Genomic DNA, 22220 nt, shown 5'->3' on the forward strand with positions numbered 1-22220 from the left:
TCCTCCCCCATCTTGTACTTATGCCACAACTGAACAACTAATTTGAAGAAGGTATTTTCTCACCCTTTCCTAGGCCACCGCTGCTGCCAGCAAAGCCTGTCTTCTGCCATCCCCCTTTGTCTAGCTTCCTTTTGCAGGTCTTACTTCCCCGTAAGCGAGCTCAGATGTTTACATACATAGCCACTCTTGGCTCTTCCCAGCGTTAAATCCACAGGACTCTTATTCACAGGATTTTGATTTTGATTTCATACTGCTGCAGCACGACAACAAGGAATTACTGAAGATGGAAGTGGTCAGAAGATGGTCTTCAGTCCACCCCTTCCCTACTCCTCATCATGGTTGAAAATCTGATCCTAAATTTTTAACATCCTGGAGAAGTTAACTTCCTTGACAATTTTGCCCTCAAATTCTAGTTAGAGTACAATGAAGATACCACCGCTTAAATAACCTGTTATCATATTGCATTACATCTATCTCCCCCCCCCTCCAAATTAAGAAGGTGTTTTTAATCACCATTCAGCACCACTGCTTTTCAGCCTATCTGATCATCTTCAATCTCTTTTCAGAACAGCCTTCTGATGCAAGGAGCCTCACTGCATGCCCAGTTAAACCCTGTTGCTGTGCTACCTTTTAATGGGAGCCTAAATTTTACAGATATGACTGGTCTAGACCCCCTCCTTCCCTCTGGCCATATATTGAGCAATGCATCTTACTCACAATGAGTTAATGCTTCTAATTCCTGCAAAAGTTAGTTTTATGGAGATGATTAACTTTCCCTAACTCCTCTCAACAAAGCAGCAGTAATAACTACACTTATTTAAGACACCAGTCAAGTCTCAAGTGGAATGCTGATTTGGGGAAGAACACCAATCCCACCCCCCCCACCCCACCCCCCCCAAAAAAAAAACCCAAGAACAAACCCCAAACTCTCTAAAACAGAGAGCAACATGCAAGGCAGCATATCAACTCTCCAAGACACCTCTAAACCACACTGCTTTCTGAGGTAGCACTATAGCGATGCTAAGGGTGAACATCCATGGACGCAAGCACATTTCTACTGACTGAACAATCTGTACTTCTCAAAATTCCAGAAAACACATAAAAGGGGCACTATTCAACGTTTACTTCTTCCCAGAAAATGAATGCTGACAGAAGCAAAGGATGGAATGGCATCCTTGTTGCCACAATATAAATCCAGAATACTTAAAAGGATAACACACGATTTATTGACAACTGAGCCAAAATGATTTCACAATGTAACATTTTATGCAATCCAAGAACAGTATAAAAGTAAACAAAAAATGTTTAAAGAGCTCTTGTATATGGACTCTAATTGCTTTTAAAAGGAAAACAAATTACACAAATGCCATTTTCAACAGCAGCTTGTCTAAGACATGGTTTAACTTAACAGGTATTAAAGATATTGTAAAATATTGTAAGCATGGACAAGTTCTTCTGGCAACTTCTAACATCCATCAAACTTTAATGTTGAGAAGGAAAAAAAAAAAAAAATCATTGTCTTCAGAGATCCAAGATTGATTTTATTTTTCTTTCTTGCTTCCTTCAAAAGCAGCCATGAAAATGAACTCACCCTGTCCTCAGTAAACAGCTCATCCTCGTGTATTTTGTACAATTAAGCCCAGCACATTCTTCCATTGTTTTGTACCTACACCGCTTTGCTCTCCCAGTTTCCAAAACAAGAGAGCTACAAAAGCATCCTCAAACACAGCTTCCAGATCAGACACGTGCTTCCTCATACACACACACATATTAATGGCACAAATTACTCTGTTCCTTTTACATTACTGTCAATCGCAAGCTTTTATACGTGTAAATTTTGACTATACAAAATATATGGCTATCCAAACAATGACAAAAATACTTTCTTAGTGCTGCCTCCATCTTTCTTTCCTGGAAGCACACAAATGCCTTCTCGCAGCACCGGGAGCGACCCCTGCCCTCCCTCCAGAGCTGAGGGCAGCCGGCTCCTACGCAAGGACGGCCAGCTCCAGCAGCACCTCTGCGAGCCCCGCACCATCGCCACTGCGCTGCCTCAATGGCACGTGCTCCTCGAGCTCGTTCCAGCGGGCAGGAGTGGGACACAGCTCCCATCTCAGGAGCTGGCACAGGAGCAGCACATGCTGACAGCTTCATGATGCAGTGTCGTGGTGGAGAAACTGGAGGGTTACTTGGCACTCATTTATAAATACAGTTTCTCCTATCGCACGCTGTCAATAGTCACGCGCGGCTTATTAATTTCTAAAGTATTCCGATGACCTTATGGCTGCTGCTTTCCCCAAACAAAACCGCTACAGGCTAAGCTGCCAACCATTCTGTACTGTGGTGGACACCTATTACTCGCCCCCATCAACCTAATACAATGAAAACTTTTAACTCAAACTACATAGCTAAAAGACACAGTTTAACACATGAGAGAAAGTACACTTGCAGAAAACGAGAAGGATCTACATTTATCGTATTGTCCTTGACAAGCACAATTGTAATATGAATATGAAGATCAATAAACCCCAAGAACTTGTAATGCTGCTTAAAAAACATTGTACCTACTGCCTTTGATAGCGAGGCGGGGGGGGGGGGGGAAGAGGGGGAGAGAGACCACACCATTCCATCCTCAAATCAAGCTTGCTCACTGCTACATTTCTTCCTAGTGTCATCAACAAAACACTATTTCTAATATCTACGCAAAGTAATACAAGATTCAGAAACTGAGGTCTTCTGCCTTTGGAAGGCTGTAACTGAAAGTGTCAAAGTATCACCAATTTTAGGAAGTGCTTTACAAAGGAAAAGCATGAACGTTAGCAAACAAAGCCAAAAAGAAGAGAATTGAATCTTTACATTACTCATTCTATCTGTATTCATACAATCACATTATTCATTTATAATTATTATTCATTTATCACACCACTGTAAAGTTAAGAAATACCATAATTAGTACCTGCCTGAGCACCAGATACAAAGAGTTTAAAAATAACAGTACACAAAAAAAAACAAGTGGCAGAGAACTGAATCCCAGTCTCCCAAATCCCAAACCAGTACCACTGAACCATACTCCCTCTTGCTTTGCAGAGGCATGATTAAAATAGGCACACAACATTTTAGAACTGGTATTTCACAATAGCTAGAAGAGGAGGTCAGAATAGGCATTGCAGTAATACAGCTGGGAGATAGGGCAATGAATCTAAAGCAGGATTTTGGAAGACTGGGAAGAAAAACTTAAAGGTGCTTTTTTGTTTCTATCAAGTACTTAAAAAGAGTAATTTCATCGTCTACTTTGAAGATTCAACTTATCCTTCCAAGTAGCTATTGTGATTGGATTATATCAGAAATCTTCCTGAAGTCATGGCTTTATTTCAAAGATCTTTGCTGAAGATAACTTTTATTATACACAAAACGCTATACTACTGCAAATCAACAGGTAAGAAAGTTATGAATCCATTTAACTAACACTGGTGATACATCCTGTGATAATACACATTTTATGTATGCTTTATAAATACAACCCTACAAAAAATAACTAGCACTTACAAGTTGCACAAAAAGAGTATTAACTGATTTCTGTAAAGAAAGTAACATTACAGTAAAGGTACTGTAAATTCATATAGTAAATTAATTACTCCACACAAACACTTCTAGAGTTTGTCTACACAAGACATTTCCAGCAGACCCAAAGCAGCTCTGCCCTGGCTCCCATGTGTACAGCTTCCAGCTACTTCAGTGTGGCATGGAGCTCCATCTAATATAACCTAGCCTACACAGGGCTTGTTAGCTCAGGTTCAGTGATGAATTAACCACAGCCACCTGGCTCCCGACCAGCTCAAAGCACGAGCCCAATTTGCAACATAGCATTTAGACACAACTGAGAGCGTCTCATAATGAAATTGCTTACTCACCTTATTCACCTCACTTACTTCATCTAGTGGAATAAACTACTCACCCGTATTGCTACACAAAAAGCATTCACATGGAAGATCGAGGGCCCTGTTTATTCACACCCAAGCTTGCTGAACTCCCGCTTGTCCAGGTAGAAAAATGTGTGCTTAATGAAGGTCAAAACTAAAGTGAACAATCTCTGCTGACAGCAAAACCAATGACACCCACTCCCCTTGACAGTATTTCACACAATACATCTCTGATCCTTATGAACAAAAAAACCGACTGCTAACAGCTCCGGGAGGTGCATTAATAGCAGATTAAATGCTGATAAACCTTCTGCAAGACTGTGGATCTCTACTCAACATTGTACTGTTTGTTCACACATATAGGAAACCAAACCTACAAGCCAGGCAGCGTACCACAGGTAACGCAGCCTAACAGCTACACTGGAAACTTAAATGTCTAATGCTTTGTTTCATTTGTGGAGGAATAGCGCATCCATTGCACACACACTTTGCAAGGCAAAAAGCGTCTGTCAGAACTTTCACCTTCCCAGACACTGAAGTCAATCAGCCGTAAGACACAAACCCACAGGAAACCAGACTTCATTAGTTCCGGTACTCACGGAAATACCTGATTTCTATAAATGGTAACGTTTTCCACGTAACATCTACTGCAAGCTTCTTTAGCACATCAAGCTCCGTACCCTGCAAGGCATCTCCCTACCCTACCCTAGACATTCACGTGCAAGCTACCCAAATATTTTCCCTTGCAAATGTTATTTTCTTTAAAAATTCATTAAATATTTCCTTTAAAAATCCACAGCTAGTGCTATTTATGTGACTATTTGCTGGGTGGAACAAAGTTAGATGCTAAGCTGGAAATACCGTAACAGCTGAGTATTTTAACTGGCAACACCCTTGTAATGACATGCTTGTGTGTCATATCAGCTATAGACTCCACAACCTTACAAATCTGATGTCTCCCAGCTTGAAAAGTTAATTTAGCAGGTTTATCAGAATTTCACATGCACATGTTCACAGACATTCTTGCATTAAAAATACCCAAGAGCACTGCATAAAATGTATATTCACAAGTTTGATGCTTATCAGTAACTATCTCAGTAGCCAACTCGGGCAGGTCAATACACCATCCCTCCAAAATTGGATAAAACTTTTATGCCATGCCATAATACAATTTATGTTACAGTAATTTTTCTGTAAAATAAAAACCCCAAGAGGAGAACATATATTGTTTTTAACACTGAAATTTTATCTCTTTCCAGAGAAAAATCAATAGCCTTATTACCTATACTGTTCCATCAATACAGGTGTGCACTGTTTACATAGATTAACAGTGTTATACAAGGAACTTGTCCTAAATAAACATAAATTGTATAATAAGGATGCTGCAATTCCTTGTGCAGCTAACACTGCCGGGCTTGGGAGATTTTTTTTTTTCCCCAAAATTTGAAAGCAAACACATAGCAATACATACAAAGACTACGTTACTTTTTCCTTACCACTGGCACCAGATGTATTGAGAAACGGCAGGTTCATTCTCAATTTGAGTATTTCCTGATAGTTTGTTGCTGCATTTTATAACTTTGCTGAGGTTTATTTCGTTCATTTTACAAGTGGGGGGGGAGAACTGAGGTAACGCTGCATTTAGTAATCCAGTAGATATTGGAGTCTTGATTAAAAATACTTCTCCTGATTAAAAGCGACCCACCCATGAAAATCAAAGAGAGAGAGATTTGGAGACGTGCCAGTTCATACAATAACTATGTTTATTTGTCTTAATAAATATTTAAGAAACATGACTTGGGGCATTTGATATAACTGAGCCCGTGGTTAAAAGGCCTCTCTCCGTGACATAAGCAAATACAGTCTATCCTCTTTATTTGTCCGACTTCTCTTCAACATTCAAGGCTAATCTAGTTTTAGGTCAGGAAAAAGACTGCGGTCTATCATTTTAAACAAACCATTGTAGTAAAACGTGAACAGGAAATTCCTAACTACACTGTTCAAAGAACAATGATTAGAAAAACAACACTAGCTCACAAAGTACAAGGAGCCTACAAACTATCACAGGACAGTTTGGGTGGGAAAAAAAAAAAAAATTCCAACACAGACGTATAGTCACCTTCCTCATTTTTTCTTCCCTCTCCCACCCCGTCCTCCCCACTGGGGCCAGGGGTCCTTCGGACATTGCCGAGGGAGAAACCTTTGGATCTGAAGGGGGAAGAGTGCAGTATATACAGCTCTGTCTGATACCTTGGAAATATCCGGCCTGCGGGAGTTAGCGCAGGCATGCCATTCATTCCACAACATATAAATGCCCTCTTTAGAGCCTCATCTAAGCAGCAGTTTCATTTGGATTTTGAGGCACAGGTCTGCCTTGTTTTTCAATAAGCTGCAAGCTATTTTTACCATGAAAAAAAACCCAAACCCCAACATTTTAAAAGCATGCCTCCTAGCATACAGAGAGTATATAAAATGAGTAAAATGTGGACTCGAGGAAAACCTCCTGTATTAGCATTCTATTCATAGCACAGATTTCCCTCTCCTAAAAAACAAAAAACAACAAAACAAACAAGAACCCCCCACACCCCAAAACCTAAACCATAAAACCCCCATCAAAACTCATGTATTTTAAATTCTACCAGGTATAATATTGTAAAACATTCAGAAATTCTTCAACCGAAGTGCTCTGAAAATTATTTGGAAATTATTCTCATAAAAGTCTGGACAACTGACCATCTTCGGTAATGGGGAGAAAAAAAACGATGTATTCCTAATTTGAGACAGAAACCACAGTAAAGGGAACTATTTCACTTTCAATGTAATGTACTAACATTACGTTAAGAGCCTATTAATTTGTACAACATCTCAGAAAACATTTTTTTTTCTTTACAGGAGACATATCCTAAAAATATCTAGATACAGGTAGGAGTATTAAAATCTTCACCCACTTTGAAAAATAAGCTTCAGCGCACATACATAAAAAGCCAAACACAGGAAAATTAACATAAGATCTTGAAAGACTTGCATTTTAAAGAACACTATTCATGGGCTCAAGGGCAAGGAGAAAATTTCCACAGCCAGGACAGTATCCATAGTTTTGGGGCGTTCCTAATGGAACCAGAGTTTTGGACACAGGGTAATTTATTTTTTTAAAGAGGACAGAAAAGCCTTTTATAAATGTTCCACAGATTCTAAATGTAAAGAAAAGAAACTTACAACAGTAATTAAGGTTAAAAATAAACATAATTTTCTTTATCAACTGACTTCAGAAAGAATAAAACAAATATCTGAAGAACAGTGTGGGCAAATGGTCATATGCGCAAAACTTCAAAAACCCCAGATGTTCACATACCATACATAATTAAACAAAGGACATATTCCAGAATCTATCACAGTAAGTTTTAACAATAAAATTATGCAGCTGTATTTTAAACCAACAAAAAAATTTAAAAAAATTCTGAACCCCTTCCACGTAAGGCATTAGAAGAAAAAACATTACCAATATCCTCTTTCAGATACTATTTCCAAAAGAATCAGGTAATGGCCAAAAAGCTTCGTACAAGTCAGAAACCAGCAAAAGAGAGAATGTCTTTAACTCAAGGATCCAAATCGAGTCCTGATCAATAGTAATGAAAGCCTTTTATCGCCTTAGAGTTGTTTGGCAGATATTGTGAAACAGAATGGAGGATACAGCTCACTCCTAGCAGGCAGATGTCCAGAGAACAAGATCAGCTACATCATTGCTGTTACCAAACAGAAGCCCTGAACAGGCACGAACAGATCTACAAGATTACTCCCAGAAGTAATTTACCTAACACCATGTTACAGCATACTCCCGTACAAGAGAGTTCACTCTGTACCTGTAACAAGCTCTACATGAGGCACTTGATGTTTCAGTGGGAGAAGTTTACAAAAATGGGCTATTTTCCATAATTACTAGAGCTTTATCTACTCTGTCAGATTTCCAGAATATTGTGACAAATTTTATGAACATTTGTTTAAAAAAATATACATATATATATGTCTCTTCATCCATATAAACCATCTGGTGTTTTGCCTTTTATTAAGTCACAGAAAGACATCCTATAACCTGGCTTAGCATGAAAACAGGTTTACATCTAAGCTCAACGAAACGTTCAAGTATTTGTTAGATGCCCTTCTGGGAAAACTTAAGACTTTTTTTTCTAAGCGCATGACACACTCCTAGAAGAGAAAAAGTTGTGATATCAAAATTTGTGCCAAAATTCCCACAAGCTGTTTCTGAAAATGTATTAAAAATGAAGGTAGTTGGTAATTCCCTAAGACGCCCTTGAATCCCTAAGAACAGATTCAACAGAAAGAATCAGGAGGTTCTGAGTGATATTCACAGCCAATGATAGGAAACACCACTGTGCTTTTTCTTTTTAAAAACAAACAGGAAAAAAAAACACAACAAAAAAAACCAGCAAAAACCAATCATGGCTCAGCACATCTTCCACAGTCATTTCCCACAAATATTTCTCAACTCCAACCTTCCAGATTGTAAAGTCAGAATAATGTTTACCAACAGAAGCATTGAGGCTATAGCTGTAAGAAATCTTGTAGATGGTAAGTTGCCTGAAATTTCAGATGACTAAATGACATTGCACAAAACATTCACGTACTCCTTCCTACATATTTGTGTTTGGATACCTGCGCATGGACTAAAAGGGCTTTTTGCTCTGAAAGCCTCCTGTCATGTTTAACTGAAGAAATTTGTAACACTTCTCCAAAACTTCATATAAGCACATACAGAAAACTACTAAAAAAGACAACTAGGAATTTGCAAAGCAGCTTATTTTACAGTAAGAAAATAATTCCTGGAACTGGGAATACGGTATCTTCATAGTACCGCCAATCAATCAGAACCCAAGGGTCAGCCTGTTCATAAACATCTTGACATTTTACTCCAAAAATAGGCTAAAGGGAAAGATTTTTTTTTTTAAGCAAAAATTAAAGGGTTTATTTCACGATTTCTTGGAAAAAAATTTGTAGCTATACCCTATCCAAAAAAACCCCCAAGAACAACCCATACAAAACAAAAAAAATCCCAACCTACCACTTCAACACTGCTTAAGACAAGTATGCACGGTTCAGCAGTTAATTTTTTCCCTCAACATCATCATGTTCCTGAATAGAAGGCACTTAAAGAACACACTTCAAGAACAGTAATCATGCTCCACACTGCAGATCAATTGAAAGGGACTTAGCTGAAACTACCTGTTCATTAAGATCAAAGAAAATGCTTCTTAAATTCAGTGCATTACATGGTGTTATGAGAAATCAAGTTTAGCTGAATCAGTACACAAAACTCTCAAAGTGGAGAGAACTATGAAATACAAACAACGTGAAAGGAAGGATCAGGCCAAGCCCTAGGATCTCTCATTCTTTCTCTGTGCACTCCCTTTGACTAAGGCAAAAGCCTTAAGAAATCTGTTGGGTTTTGGACTCCTATATAAATATGTTGTAGCTACTTTTGATTTATACAGGTAACTGGAGAGTTGCTTCTTTCTGAAGTCCTGACTATAAACAAGTACATTAAAATACTGTACCATGTGTGCATTAAGCTGCAATTTCCAAGGGTGGAGAACTGAGTGAAATCAAAAAGAAGTTTTCACAACAGGTCTTCCTCTTGATGACATGAGATTTAATCCCAAAGTTCCCCTAGAGCCAACACAAATTTATGGCTAACCAGTTCAGATGCAAATTACAGCTGATCCAAAAATACCTGACCATTTTTAATTAAAATGCTTTTGCTTTCCTTCTGGGGAAAATAATTTTTTCAAACCTCTGTGAAACATGGAGATTTAGTCAAAATAATGTCTTTTGCCATACAGACAAGACAGAAGCATCAAAATCAAACTGTGATTAAGTAGGCTACAATGGATTATCAAAGTACTTCTAAAAGAAGAATTCACTGTCTGAAGCATTATAAAATGAAGAAACAGGAAGCTCACAAGTGTAGGCATATTGAGGGAAGGACTGTATTTGATTACTGAAGAGGAGTCTTAAGACATGCGAGAAATTAGTCCACCAATTCAAAGGAGAGCATTTTTAACTATCTTTCTGCAAGCTAGTACTAGTAAACACTTTTCGAAACAAATAATTCTATAATTTAATTGGCCCAACTGAGCAGCTACATTAAACACAGAAGTGGAATTCAAATGTCCATGCAGAGTCTTGAGCCCATGGTGCCTATTTATCACAAATCTCAGTACACCCATAACCACAAGAGCACCGCTAGGTTTCTCCTTGAATAAACTATGAGCTGGCAGAAAAGCAAAGGTAAGACAACTCAAACCAACACAAAGTAGCATACGCTTTTTTCTTTTTTAAATGTCATCGCTCAGTATACTGCATACAGTTGGAAATAAGCATGCGAATATGCATTATGAATATGCATGTTCTTTAACCGAACTTTGAAAAATTACCTATTGCATTTCCAGTCTTTACATGCATTTCCAATTATTTTTTTTTAATTATATAATGAAGAGGTCAGTCATGCTTTCTCTAGCTCATAATGGATAATTATCAGGTTAATTTGTTAGTCATCAATTATAGTGTTAGAGACTATTTAGATACTACTAAAATTGATCTATGATCCAACAGCCATGACGGTCGTTAAATCAATTTTTCTTGGGTTTTTTGGTTAACTTATTCTGAAGTTTAGGGTTCGGGGATTTTTACCTATGTGCCATATCATATCTTTAATATTGTGAGTCTTAGTCTTACCCAAAAGATGTAATCTGGGGGAAGCAGAAGACAAAGAGTTTAAACAGTAATTTCCAAACACATGCAATACTCTCTCCATCTATTAGTTATCACTATATTGCTCCCCCCCCCCCCCCGCAAAAAAACCAATGGTAGTTTACTTTGTATTTTTAAATTCTGTTTTAAGCATGCATGGAATTGCTGTTCAAGTCTAGTAACTTTGGACTGTATCCTCCTTTTGAGGAGTGTGTCACAATTTGTTTATGCTATAGAATTAGATCATTATGCAGTACTTCAGCTGCCTTTCCAAACATGGATAAGCCACTCTTTCTAAGAATGCGTTGTGTATTAATGTTTTTTTAAAAGTCGTCTATTTAGCTGTTTAAACTGTAATCCAAGATTAAATACATCGATTTTGAAATATTATGCATTCTCGGCTTTAATACCGAACTTTGCATTTTGCCATAAAGAATCCTAACCACTGTGTGTGTGAAGGAGCTTCAGCATAAGTACAATATAAATCAAAATAGTTTCAACAAGATTCTCCATAGATATTTCATCTTGAAAATAACTCTTTCAGAAAGCTATGAAAGATAGCCTTTGATTCTCTGTTGCTGGTTCAAGGGTGTTGATATCACTGTACTGTATTTTTGTCCCATTGCCAATTAAATATGCTGAAATAGAAAAGTCTTTGAAAACAAAAATAAAAAACCTAGTCGCTTCAGTTTTTGATATTCACTAATTCAGCTCTTGATGGCAATCAGCTCCTTCAGCCAAAAGAGCTAACAGTACAGCACAGAATTGCCTCCATCCTGCAAACCATGGAGAGACCACCAAGCTCATCACTGGACGCAAGAGCCTTTCCTACTCCAGCAAACACCCACAAAAAGGCAGAGAAGCAAACTGAGAAATACTCCAGCTTATTTGATCATGCAACATGAATCTAGAGCGAGCCAAGCTAGCTGTATTAAACGGCTGACTCAATTCAATGGGCCATTAAAAGTGACAGATCATGTCTCGCCATGCTTTTAGCACACCCTAATTGTACTAAGTCCAAATTAATTTTCCTATCTGGAACAGAATCAAGAAACGATCAAGACCCTTGTAGCATGGCAGAACAAAGCCTACATCCCTGTTCCCTTGCCGTTAATGCCTAGTTAAGAACTGAGGGATTTATCTCCACAAAATAGGCTTGGGATTGGTAGCAAGGTAAAAAAATACAACATCAGAGTCCCTGCTCCTCACCATAAGCAGAGACACAAAAATCTTGTTCATCTAATTCAAATATTACAACCTCTTCCTCTACAACACTGCAATTTCAACCTTGACCCTTTCAGGTCCCTTAAAAAATTCCCCAGTCACAATGTCACAATCTTTTGATGAGTTACAGCTCCAAACACTGGTAACAAAGGGTTTTGGGGTTGTGTGGTGAGGTTTTTGGCAGCAGGGGAGGGTCCGCAGGGCTGGCTCCTGTGAGAAGCTGCTGGAAGCTCCCCCGGCTCCAAGACGGACCCGCCGCTGGCCCAGGCCGAGCCCCTCAGTGACAGTGGAAACACCTGTGGGAGAGCAGATTTAAGAGGGGAAACCTGCAGGGAGTGGGAGAGGAACCCCTGTGCCGTCCCCTGTCCCCCCCAGCCATGGAGGGGAGCGGGGGAGCAGATGCCCACCTGCAGCCCGGGGAGAGAGGAGCCCACGCCGGAGCAGGGGGATGGATGCCCCCCGAGATGGCCGGGGCTCCGTGGGGAAGCCCGCGCTGGAGCAGGCTGGGACTGAAGGACTGCAGCCCGCGGGAGACACCCCACGGTGGAGCAGGGGCCGAGTGTGGAGTCCTCCTCCCCCTGAGGAGGAAGGAGCGGCAGACACAAGGTGTGAGGAACCAACCCCAGCCCCCATTCCCTGAAGGTGTTCTGAGGTTTGGTTTTACTTCTCAGTATCCTTGTTTTGATCTGATTGGTAGTAAATTAAATGGATTTTGTTTCTTCCCCAAGTTGAGCCTGTCTTTTGCCTGTGCCCATAAGTGGGGAGCGATCCCTCCCTGTCCTTATCTCAACCCACGAGAGTTTCTTTATATTTTCTCCTGCCAGTGACGGCAATGCTCACCACTGACTTCACCTTTCATGAGTGCTTCCAAGCTGCTGCTAATACCCCAAACTCAGTCCCCAAATCAGTTCTGCTGCTTGTAGCCCTCTCACTACTTAATAGCCACTTCAATGCTGCTACTCAACTGAAAAACCGACTCTGACACCTATTTAATTGACTTCTGTTGGCTTTTATATGTCCATCTTACATCTGAAAAGTGAGTCCTTCCTTTTAAACGCAACTTGAGGCTTGTTTAAAGTTGTTTTACTATGGGGGTATTTTAAAAATCAGTAGTCAGGACTGCCATTCATAAAGAGGATTTACTCAAAGGAGGTTTTAAACTGACTCATCACTTTTGCCTAAGCCAATTCCTTACTGAATTAAATTTAATTGACATAAGCTGCTTAAATACCCATCTGCCCTGAAGGTTAAGGCAGCTTCAGGAACTAAACCGGCTGAAAACTACCCTCCCCAAAAAGAGACAAACGAAATACTGCATACGGGTTTTTTGCTAATCTGTCTTACCTTAAGGTCAAATAAGCACCAGCGCAAGAGAGGAGCAAGACCATGTGGCTGGCGGGGAGGACACTGCTGCTTTTGGCAGCAGCCAACCAGTAGCTCAAGGGTGCTGTATTGCGAAACCTTGCTGAGCGTGCACGCTGTTCTGCCACGGCAGGCAGAGAAGTAGTAAAAGCACCTAGAGCATGTTTTCTTTAGCTAGCTTCTTTCAACCAGAAACAAGATGAAGATTACTTAAAAGCTGTGATACTGGCTGGCTTTGCTGGTGAATGTGAACTGTCACATCTGCAGCAGATAAGATATTCAGGAAGTTCTATTTTTAACTGTAGACAGAAAAAGTATTAGTTTTACTTTGTTTCACCAAACTATCAACTAAATACTTCTGTTTGGCCTCAAATACGACTTTACAAAGCTCCACCTTCTGGTAAACAACACAAAATTATAAACCAACATTACATTTAACAGGCACCTCTGTGAAACTTGTTAACAGGACTTTGCTATAGATAAGTTTCTAATTTTTTTTATTGCCTACCAGTCATTTGTTCTTATGTTTGCACAGTGCTGTCACTATATTTACATTCACTAAAAACACTAAGTTGTTATCTCTCAAACTAAACTTATCAATAGAATCCAAGCCTAAATAGGATTTTTTTCTCCAGATAATAGAATTTAAAACCCAGCCCTACTCTTGTGACATTTCAAATCTGGCATTCTCACATGTGCAGATTATAGATCCTGAAAAGCAGGCACTTCCCCCCCACACCCTTTAGAAGATATGTTAATGCAAATACCCAATTTTCTTTTAACAACGCTTGGTGCTGTTTAATGACAATAAACACAAACATTATGCCTACACTGACTCAGACATACGTTGATTTAGACATACAAGAAAGAGTGAAGTACCTTCTCTGGTGGTTTCAAGCACTGACAACATCTGACAGATCACAGTTTCTCAGTTTATAAGATCCAACTCATATGTGAGGCAGCCAATACCACCTCACAGAACCCTTCAAGAAAAAGCCCTCATACCATCTGCCATCGCATTGCTGTACGTAACACACTGAAGTCACAAGTGCTAATTTAGTCCTTTCTAGCATGCACACAAATACAATAGGGCAGGTGTCTGCATTCCTTATCTAATTGCTGAAAATACTTCCATTTAGAGGTAAAAACTACACTAGCACACAAAAAAACCTCCATCTTTAACAAAACATTAAGAAGCTTAACAGCGGTTTTTTGTTAATGAGGTTATCGTGGCTCAATAGCTGGTTTGATGCTTCAGCACACTTGCATTTAGGTCTTGCAGTTTTATGCTATCTAAGCTAGATTTTCAAAGTATATGTACTTTAACCAGTAAATACCAATTCAATAAACCATAATTCACTACTATTGTACTAAAAGGACAACCTTTCCACCTTTAGGAAGAAACAATGGATGCCTCCCACCTCTACTTTGAGAGACACTGAAAAACTACTAAAAATCATTTATAATCCTCAATGACTGGAGATGTAACACTCATTTTTAACAACACTGAATTACAAGAAAACATGAATGCTCACTTCATACAGACATTGCTTTTTTCCAAGCAACATAAACCTGACAAGAAATTAAAAGCTACTTTTTAAAAACATTTAAATCGGAGAGCTGAGCTCAAGGGGAAAAAAAAAAAAAAAGAATAAATTAAAATTATTTACCACAAATCAGCTGATCAACATTTACTTGTTACCAGAATCTAGCAATCAAACAAAAGACACAGACTGAAAAACATACCTAATACCAACTAATATTAATTTTAGGACACTTGCGCCTGCATTCATTTTTAATCATATACATTTTCATGGGATTTGCTCACAATATAAAGTTAAATATCTGCCTGTTTGAAGACCTACTGGCCAGGACAAAAAAAACATGAATGTATCTCCCTCCTGAAAGGCAGGGAGGTAGATTTTTCATGGCATATAAATACATGAAACTTTCAAAACAAATGTCAGCTACAGCATACCTTTAAAAATATTACTGAATTATTCTGAACAAGAGCTAAAAATGTGCATATTGCCCAGGGAGGCTTAGGGCGCAGCAGCCCTTTCTCAACACCATGTGCTGCAGCATGTATTCCCAGTCACATGCCAGGAGAGCAGTCACACAGCTGCATGCTTTCCCATCCACACTGTGGCTGCATCCAGGCTTGACATTTGCACAGAAAATTCAAAACATCTGGATCTCAAGTCCTGCTTTATATGCAATGCTTTTAATATCAGTTCTATCAAGTCCACTGTATTTACTGCTAACTTGAGGTAATCAAATGATGCAACTGCAGTGACCCAGATGCCTCAAGTGATGGGGATAAATTGGATTTCTTCCTTGCTGTGTTAAGAGAAACAAGCAGATAGAGGAGCTCTCCACTTTCTAATGAAAGGACAACTCTACCAATCCTTATGAGATATATTTATCTATATATGTTCTATATAGGTCAAATGATATATCATGCAATGGAGGCAGTAAAAATGGATGGTCATAGACAATGGGACTTCAAGCAATAGCTGACTTAAATCGGGCAAGAAAATTGAATTAGATAATTTTATCTAGAGAGCTAAAGGAGTGGAAAAACTACTCTGACATTTAATCTCTCTTACTATTAAAAACATATCATATTTCTGGTTTCAACTTCTAACTATCAGATACTATTAAATCTACTAAACAAAAGAGCTCTGAAGTCTCTGGTATCATCTCTTTTTATGAACAGTACTCAAACCACTTCTGAAACACCTCTTCAACTGAATAAATTCAGCTCTTTTGCTCTCATGGGAGAGCATATTTTCCAGAGCCATACTCATTCAATTTTTTCCTTTACAATCACCTCCATCTCTTGCGAGCTTGGCACTGACAGCCTAGGGATCCAATTTATAAAATAACAACAAAATAAGTATTTCTGCTCCCCTTTAAATATGTTCAAAGCATCACCTCCAAAAATACATTTCTGTACCCTACAGGTTACATTTTATGTTTCACATTAACAGTCTGCATCACAGTCAAATAAAGGATATTATTTAAATCTGCCCAGTCATTTTAAAGTTTTCAGAGGGAATATTAAAATAATGATCAACGCTCACTTTGTTTTTCTTCCCATTCCACAAATGGCATTAGTTCAAAACAAAATTATGAGTTGACACAGTTGATAATCAAAATACAACAAAAATGACGTAGACACAAAAAGTCTGACTACACGTAAGAAGCAAACTTTCAAAAATGGCAGTGGTACTAACTGTTCTGTTGCCTTCATCTTTCCGCTGCTTTGGAATAGAAGTGTTTGAATTCTAATACTGAATGACACTAAATTGCGACTCTCAGTGCAGGGGTTTAAGCCAGGCACAGAAAAATGCTAGTTGTGAAAAACCTTTATTTAAATGCTTCTTCTGATTGTCTTTGCGTTGCTGAGTAACGTCAACTGGACAGATACGTTTCAATACTTAAGGAGATGTTCTCTTGCCTTGACGAAGAGGCCACTGCTTTTCTAATGGTATCATGCACTGGTGCACCAAAAGATCCTTTGCCTCACTAAAGGGAGGCACATCTTCCCATTTGGGCAAAAAACTTTAGAAGTGATTCTTATTGCTTCACAGCCCTCTGATCTGGCCTCAAAGTTGCTCCTCTCCATATATCAAGTAAGGCAAAAAAAGGTATGAAAAGGTAGTTTGTCACTAAAAATGCTCTCCTAATACAAAACAAGAAGTTGTTAAGCAACTTAAATCTGGAATTTTCTAGCTTTGAGTATCTGACATTAATGTTGTCTTGATTTAAGCTTCTTACTTGCAATCTCACATTCCTTTATAAAAGCAAACCGGGGAAAGAGAAATCCCATTGTGCAGCATCACACCGGCATGTGGGTTTGAACACTTTGCTTTGCCACCTGCCATAACAGAGGAAACAACAGTGGTAATGGACTGTCTTTGACCTACCTGACAGAGAGAAGAGGCAAGCTGGGTAATACAGACATTTGCTAAAAGCAAATAAATTATGAGAATGAGGAGTCCTGAAATAGTTCAGCAAAAACCAGCCAGCACTTCTGGACTCTTCCGCCCATTACTCAGCCGAGTATTTCTGCTCTGCACCCCTAATAACATAGATACCCGCCTAGCAACTTTCCCAAGCTGACTCCTTGTTTCAAGTCCATTAGCCTTTTCCCACTTATTTCCTATCTCTACAATTCTGATTTCTCATTAGTCTCCTCGTCCAGCACATCTTATACTTCCTGACCCCCATCCTCACATTTCACACATAGTTCTTATATTTCACCTTCCAACTATCTTCCTTCCCTTCTTCACCTAGACTTTGCATGCTGCCTCACATGCATATTTTCTGACTCTGAAGATTCCTCATTCAAACTCACAGTGCTCCTTCTTTTCCCTCGGGGTTCCCTGCACAGCCAAGAAAAGAGCTGACACCCTCAACACCCTGAACCCTCACCAGACCGGTTTCTTCTTACCTGTTTTTCCCTGCCCTACTGGTTTTCAGTCCAGTTCCCCTACTTTTTTCTTCCCAGGCTTCAGGTGCCATCCTCCTTCTCCCTACCCCCAACTCCTGATTCCTTTCCACAAGCTACCAAAATTCCCCCCCCCCCCCCGTCAAATTCCAAGACCAACCCCACTTGTTCCCATACTCCTTGTTCCAAACCACCTCCTCTACAACTCCAGGGTTTTTCTCCTGTGCTCAAATTAAGCAGCTTTTAGGTCTCAGAATTAAGATGCTGATGAGGACACAGGACAGAAAAACTCCCTGATTTCAATTAAGGTACCAGCAGTCTAGCTTGCAGGAAATTTCTGCAAACACAGCTGCTAAAATCTCCCAGTCCATACTGATTTTTCAGTTCCTCCCAGACTGGCCCAAATGGATGATTCCTCCATGCAAAAACACTTCTACACCTTACAAGTTTAAAATCCTCACTCCAAACCAAGATGATTTAAATCTTCCAACAAACAAGACAACTCACATTAAGAAGCTTAAGGAAACACTCCCTCTCCCACAGAGTTGTTCCAAAAAACCAACACTGTATTTTAGCTGAAGTTTCCACATACAACAAATCTAACAAAACTCACCAGCTTGGAAAGCTTTTGCCAAACTCCAGCAGTTTTGGCTAAGCTCTGATCACTTGAAAACACAGTCTTGTAACAAACACCAACAGTAATAAGATCCTTGGTGCCACGAGGATCATCAATACCAACCACAAGCATAGCCAGTCTTTTATAAGATCATTTACAATCCCCAGTTATTGACCAGAATCTCAATACAGCAAGGACTGTGCAAACACAAGATAAAAAGGCAGTTTGCTGCCTTGAAGAACTTACAATCTATTAAGATAAAAGATGACTACTACCACAAGATGAAGACATGCACTGAATGGCTCCATTCTGAGATCTACAGGATCTGCTAGACAACCGTCCGCAATCTATTCATTACACACAATCCACACAGATCAACACAGTATCTTCCCCAACCTAACCACTGATTTGATACCAAAGATAAGATGCTTCTCAAATCTGCTCATTTGATCACTCTTCTATTCTCCCTTTCTTCATTTATTCCACTTTTTCTTACCACAGAAAATCATAAGGTATCCACTTCTGAGTCCTTTATGCCCTCTCACTCTGTATTACTTTGACTTACCTCCCTTGCCCTCATCACCTTCTCTTTCCTAAACTCCAAAATCCTTTATAGAGTACATTTCTCCTTCCTCAACCTCTCCAATTAGTATTTCCTTCTCCTCTTGGCTTCAATGGGAAAAACAGGGGGTTGGGGGGGTGGATTTTTGTCTTGTTTTTTTTAATCAAATAACTGCTTCAAATTAAATTCACTAACCAAACTATACAAAAGTCTGAGAAATCTCAGGGGAAATGAGGAAAACAAACTACTCGGTGCCAGCTACAGGGAAAGAGGAGCCTGTGGGGATGCTTATGACACTACTGCCCATAGGAAAGCTTGGAGGTGCTGATTCTCAGAGCCCTGATCAAGTGCAGCACAGCCTGAGGTCCCATAGTTTTGTCCCATTCCTCCTGGACAGAAACGAAACCACTCAAACACAGAAATGGGGGGCTGATCTCTGTCACTCTATGCCAAACTCAAAATGCTGAGGTACACATGATATAGGTAGGTTATTCTGCCCTCCACTTTTTCAACTTCTTTTTGCAAAAATACAGCTCCTGTACCATTTTCCTGCTGCTCTGACCTTTTCTTCCCCAAAACTTTGGCAGAACACAACTAACCTGATCCTTTCCTACTTTGCTGCTGCCCACGGGAACGTGAATAGCTGCAATGACAACCAAAAAGACTGGTCACTTTCTGCTATGTCTTTTCTATCTGCCCCAATGTCAATGTCTCAGTCTCTGCTCTACAGCCTGTTCTTACCCAGTGTGAAAAATAAATCTAAGTTTAAACATTGGTGTGAAATATTTAGACAAATTTTCAAGCACTGTGCAGCATTTCAATTATTTCTTCAAAACATGAAGTCATAATTTTAGCAATACGATTTAAGTTGAATGGTAACTGAATTTAAACACTGTAGTAAATGACTAAATCTTTTTCATTATTGTCTGTACGTAAGATATTCCAGAAGGTGAAACCGCATACCCTCTGAAATTTAATGGAAAGGATGACATGCAGAGAAGTCACGTTGTCATGTCATCGGTTACCTTTAAAACAGCATATTACAAGTAAGCTAACAACATATATATGCATTTTAGTGTAGAAAAATGTGCTACCTAAAGCACACTAACGAATCTTTAATGCCTCAGCAAAAAAAAATATGTGCATGCATTAAGTACATCTAAATAATGAGACAAAAGATCTTGATCTGGTAGGTAAATATTTGGGCTATTTAAACAGTTATGTATCATTGTGCAAGACAGCAGGAATCGCTCGAATTACTACAGTCTTTAACCCAGACTGCGCTTAAATGTTTCTGTGGCCCGCTTAACATTCCAGGCATATTTCTGGCAAGGTAGCTCTGGCTGAGGTTCAAACTGTCCTTGTCCAACTTTCACTTACTATAAAAACATTGTTTAATATAGAAAAGTATACACAGAGACATATGTTTCTTATTTCGCAGACACCTAGAATACTGACACTTGTGTTCACTAACTCCCCGTGGAAATTTTTAGGCAAATGCTTTCAAGCAAGGTTGTATTTACTGGGCAGCACCCGCTACAGATAGTCCACGCTTCCACCAGTTTTAAACTGCGACGCTTAAATATTGCTTATAATGCAATTCTACTGAAAAACACAAAACCTGCCCCTATTTATAGACCCTAATTAAAACGAAAAGGCCTGACCCGATCTTACCACGCACCACCAGGCCCGAGAGACGTGAAAACGCTATCCCGAAACAACGCAGCAGACGGGTAATTTGCAGCAGACCGCGTATTTGTCAAATTAACTGCAGGAATTTACCGGTTTGCTTACCTCCACGCAGCGTTATCTTTTATGAGGAGGTAATCTACCAAATTACTTCAGCATGCCTCCAGCCTGCTGCTGCCAATTAGTTCAGCCCGGCTAATAAATCAGGATGGCCAAGCCACTCGGTTACAGTGGGACTGGTCCGGTATTTGAGGAGTATAAACAGAGGCGGTATGTTCGTGCCTCCCCGTCTTCCCCCCCACCCGAAACAACGCTTGGTCTGAGCACCCGCCACGGGGGAAAAAAAAAAAAAAAAAAAAAAAGCCTCGATTCCCTTTTTTTCTTGAACGAATTTAACACTACCGCTGGCGGCAAACTCGCCAGCCGCTGGGGCAGGGGCTCTGCCCCTCAGGGTCTCCACAGGCATCGGCCGAGGAGGGCCCGCTGTGACAGGGCCCGCTGTGACAGGGCCCCCCGACCCCGGCCCGCCTTCCCGCTTCGGGGCGAACCGACAGCGGCACCGGCGGCCCCGCCGCCCACACCCTCCCCGCAGCGGCGGCCGGGGGAAGGAAAATGTCGCCGACGGGCCCGGCCCCGCCGCCGAGGGGGACGGGGAGGCCTCAGAGAGGGCGCGGGAGGCCTCCCCGTCCCCCTCGGCGGCGGCGGGGCCCGGCGCCCGGCGGGGCGAACGCCCTCCTCCCCCCCCCCCCGGGATCTCCCTCGTCCGCCGGCGGCTCCCGCCCCTTACCTGTCCCGGGGGTCGATCCACGAGGTCTGCCGGGTGTTGTGGTCGATGTAAAAGACTCGCCCGTCGAAGTCCCTCGCTTCCTCCCAGCCGGCGGGCAGCGGTAGCTCCGAGCTCTCCCGGCCCCGCTGCCCGCCCGCCGGCGGCCCGCCGCCCTGTCCCGCCGCCACTTGCTGCTGCTGCCGCCGCCGCCGCCCGCCGCTCAACCACGGCATGGCCGCTCCGCCGCCGGGCCGCCACCGCCCAGCTCCGGCCGAAACCCGCTCCCCGCCCGCCGCCGGGGCAGCTCCCGTCCCGCCCGGGCCGCGGCCGCCCGCCGCCGCCGCCGCCTCCTCCTCTTCCTCCTCCTCCTCCAGCACTAACAGGCGGCCCCGCAGGGAGCGGGACTCGGGCGGCTCCGGCTGCGCCGCGCCGGGCTCATCCTCCCCCGCGCCAGCCCCGCTCCGCGCCGGGACCAGCCCCGCCGCCCTTCCTAACCCCGCCCGGGACCTGCCCCGCGCCGCCGCGGCTCCCAGCCCCCGAGCTCGGCCCGCCGGCCCGAGCGCCCCCGCCCCGCCGCTCAGCAGCGCCCCGCCGTCGCCTCCCCCCGCTCCCGCCCGGCGCCTGCCCCGGCCATCTTCCCTCCCTCCCTCCCTCCGCCAGGGCCCGGCCCCCGCCTCCGCCCCGCCCGCCCGTTCCCACGCCGCGGAGGGCCGGGCCGGGCCGGGCCGGGGGAAGGGGCCGGGGCGGGAGGGTCCTCCCGCCCCGGCCCCTTCCCCCGGCCCGGCCCGGCGGGCAGGAGGGAAGCGGCGGGGCCCGGCCGGGCGGCCGCGCCCAAAGCCAGACACGTCGGCCGGGGAAGA

At 41.8% G+C, this 22220-nt stretch overlaps 1 protein-coding gene across 4 annotated transcripts in view; it reads right to left on the reverse strand.

The window, feature by feature from the left end:
• Positions 1 to 21927, reverse strand: part of WWC3 (WWC family member 3) — a 104540-nt gene extending 82613 nt beyond the window's left edge. For 2 of the 4 annotated variants that reach the window (XM_052773872.1, XM_052773870.1), the window contains exon 1: positions 21382 to 21689. In XM_052773872.1, the coding sequence (XP_052629832.1) occupies positions 21382 to 21593 (212 nt within the window). In that variant the 5' untranslated portion in view covers positions 21594 to 21689. Of the gene's footprint in view, positions 1 to 21381 lie in introns of all 4 variants that reach the window. The other 2 variants (XM_052773873.1, XM_052773871.1) reach the window with 2 other exon arrangements.
• Between the last annotated feature and the right edge of the window lie 293 nt (positions 21928 to 22220).

Source organism: Harpia harpyja, chromosome 22, assembly GCF_026419915.1.
Source record: "Harpia harpyja isolate bHarHar1 chromosome 22, bHarHar1 primary haplotype, whole genome shotgun sequence".
NCBI classification, from domain to species: Eukaryota; Metazoa; Chordata; class Aves; order Accipitriformes; family Accipitridae; genus Harpia; species Harpia harpyja.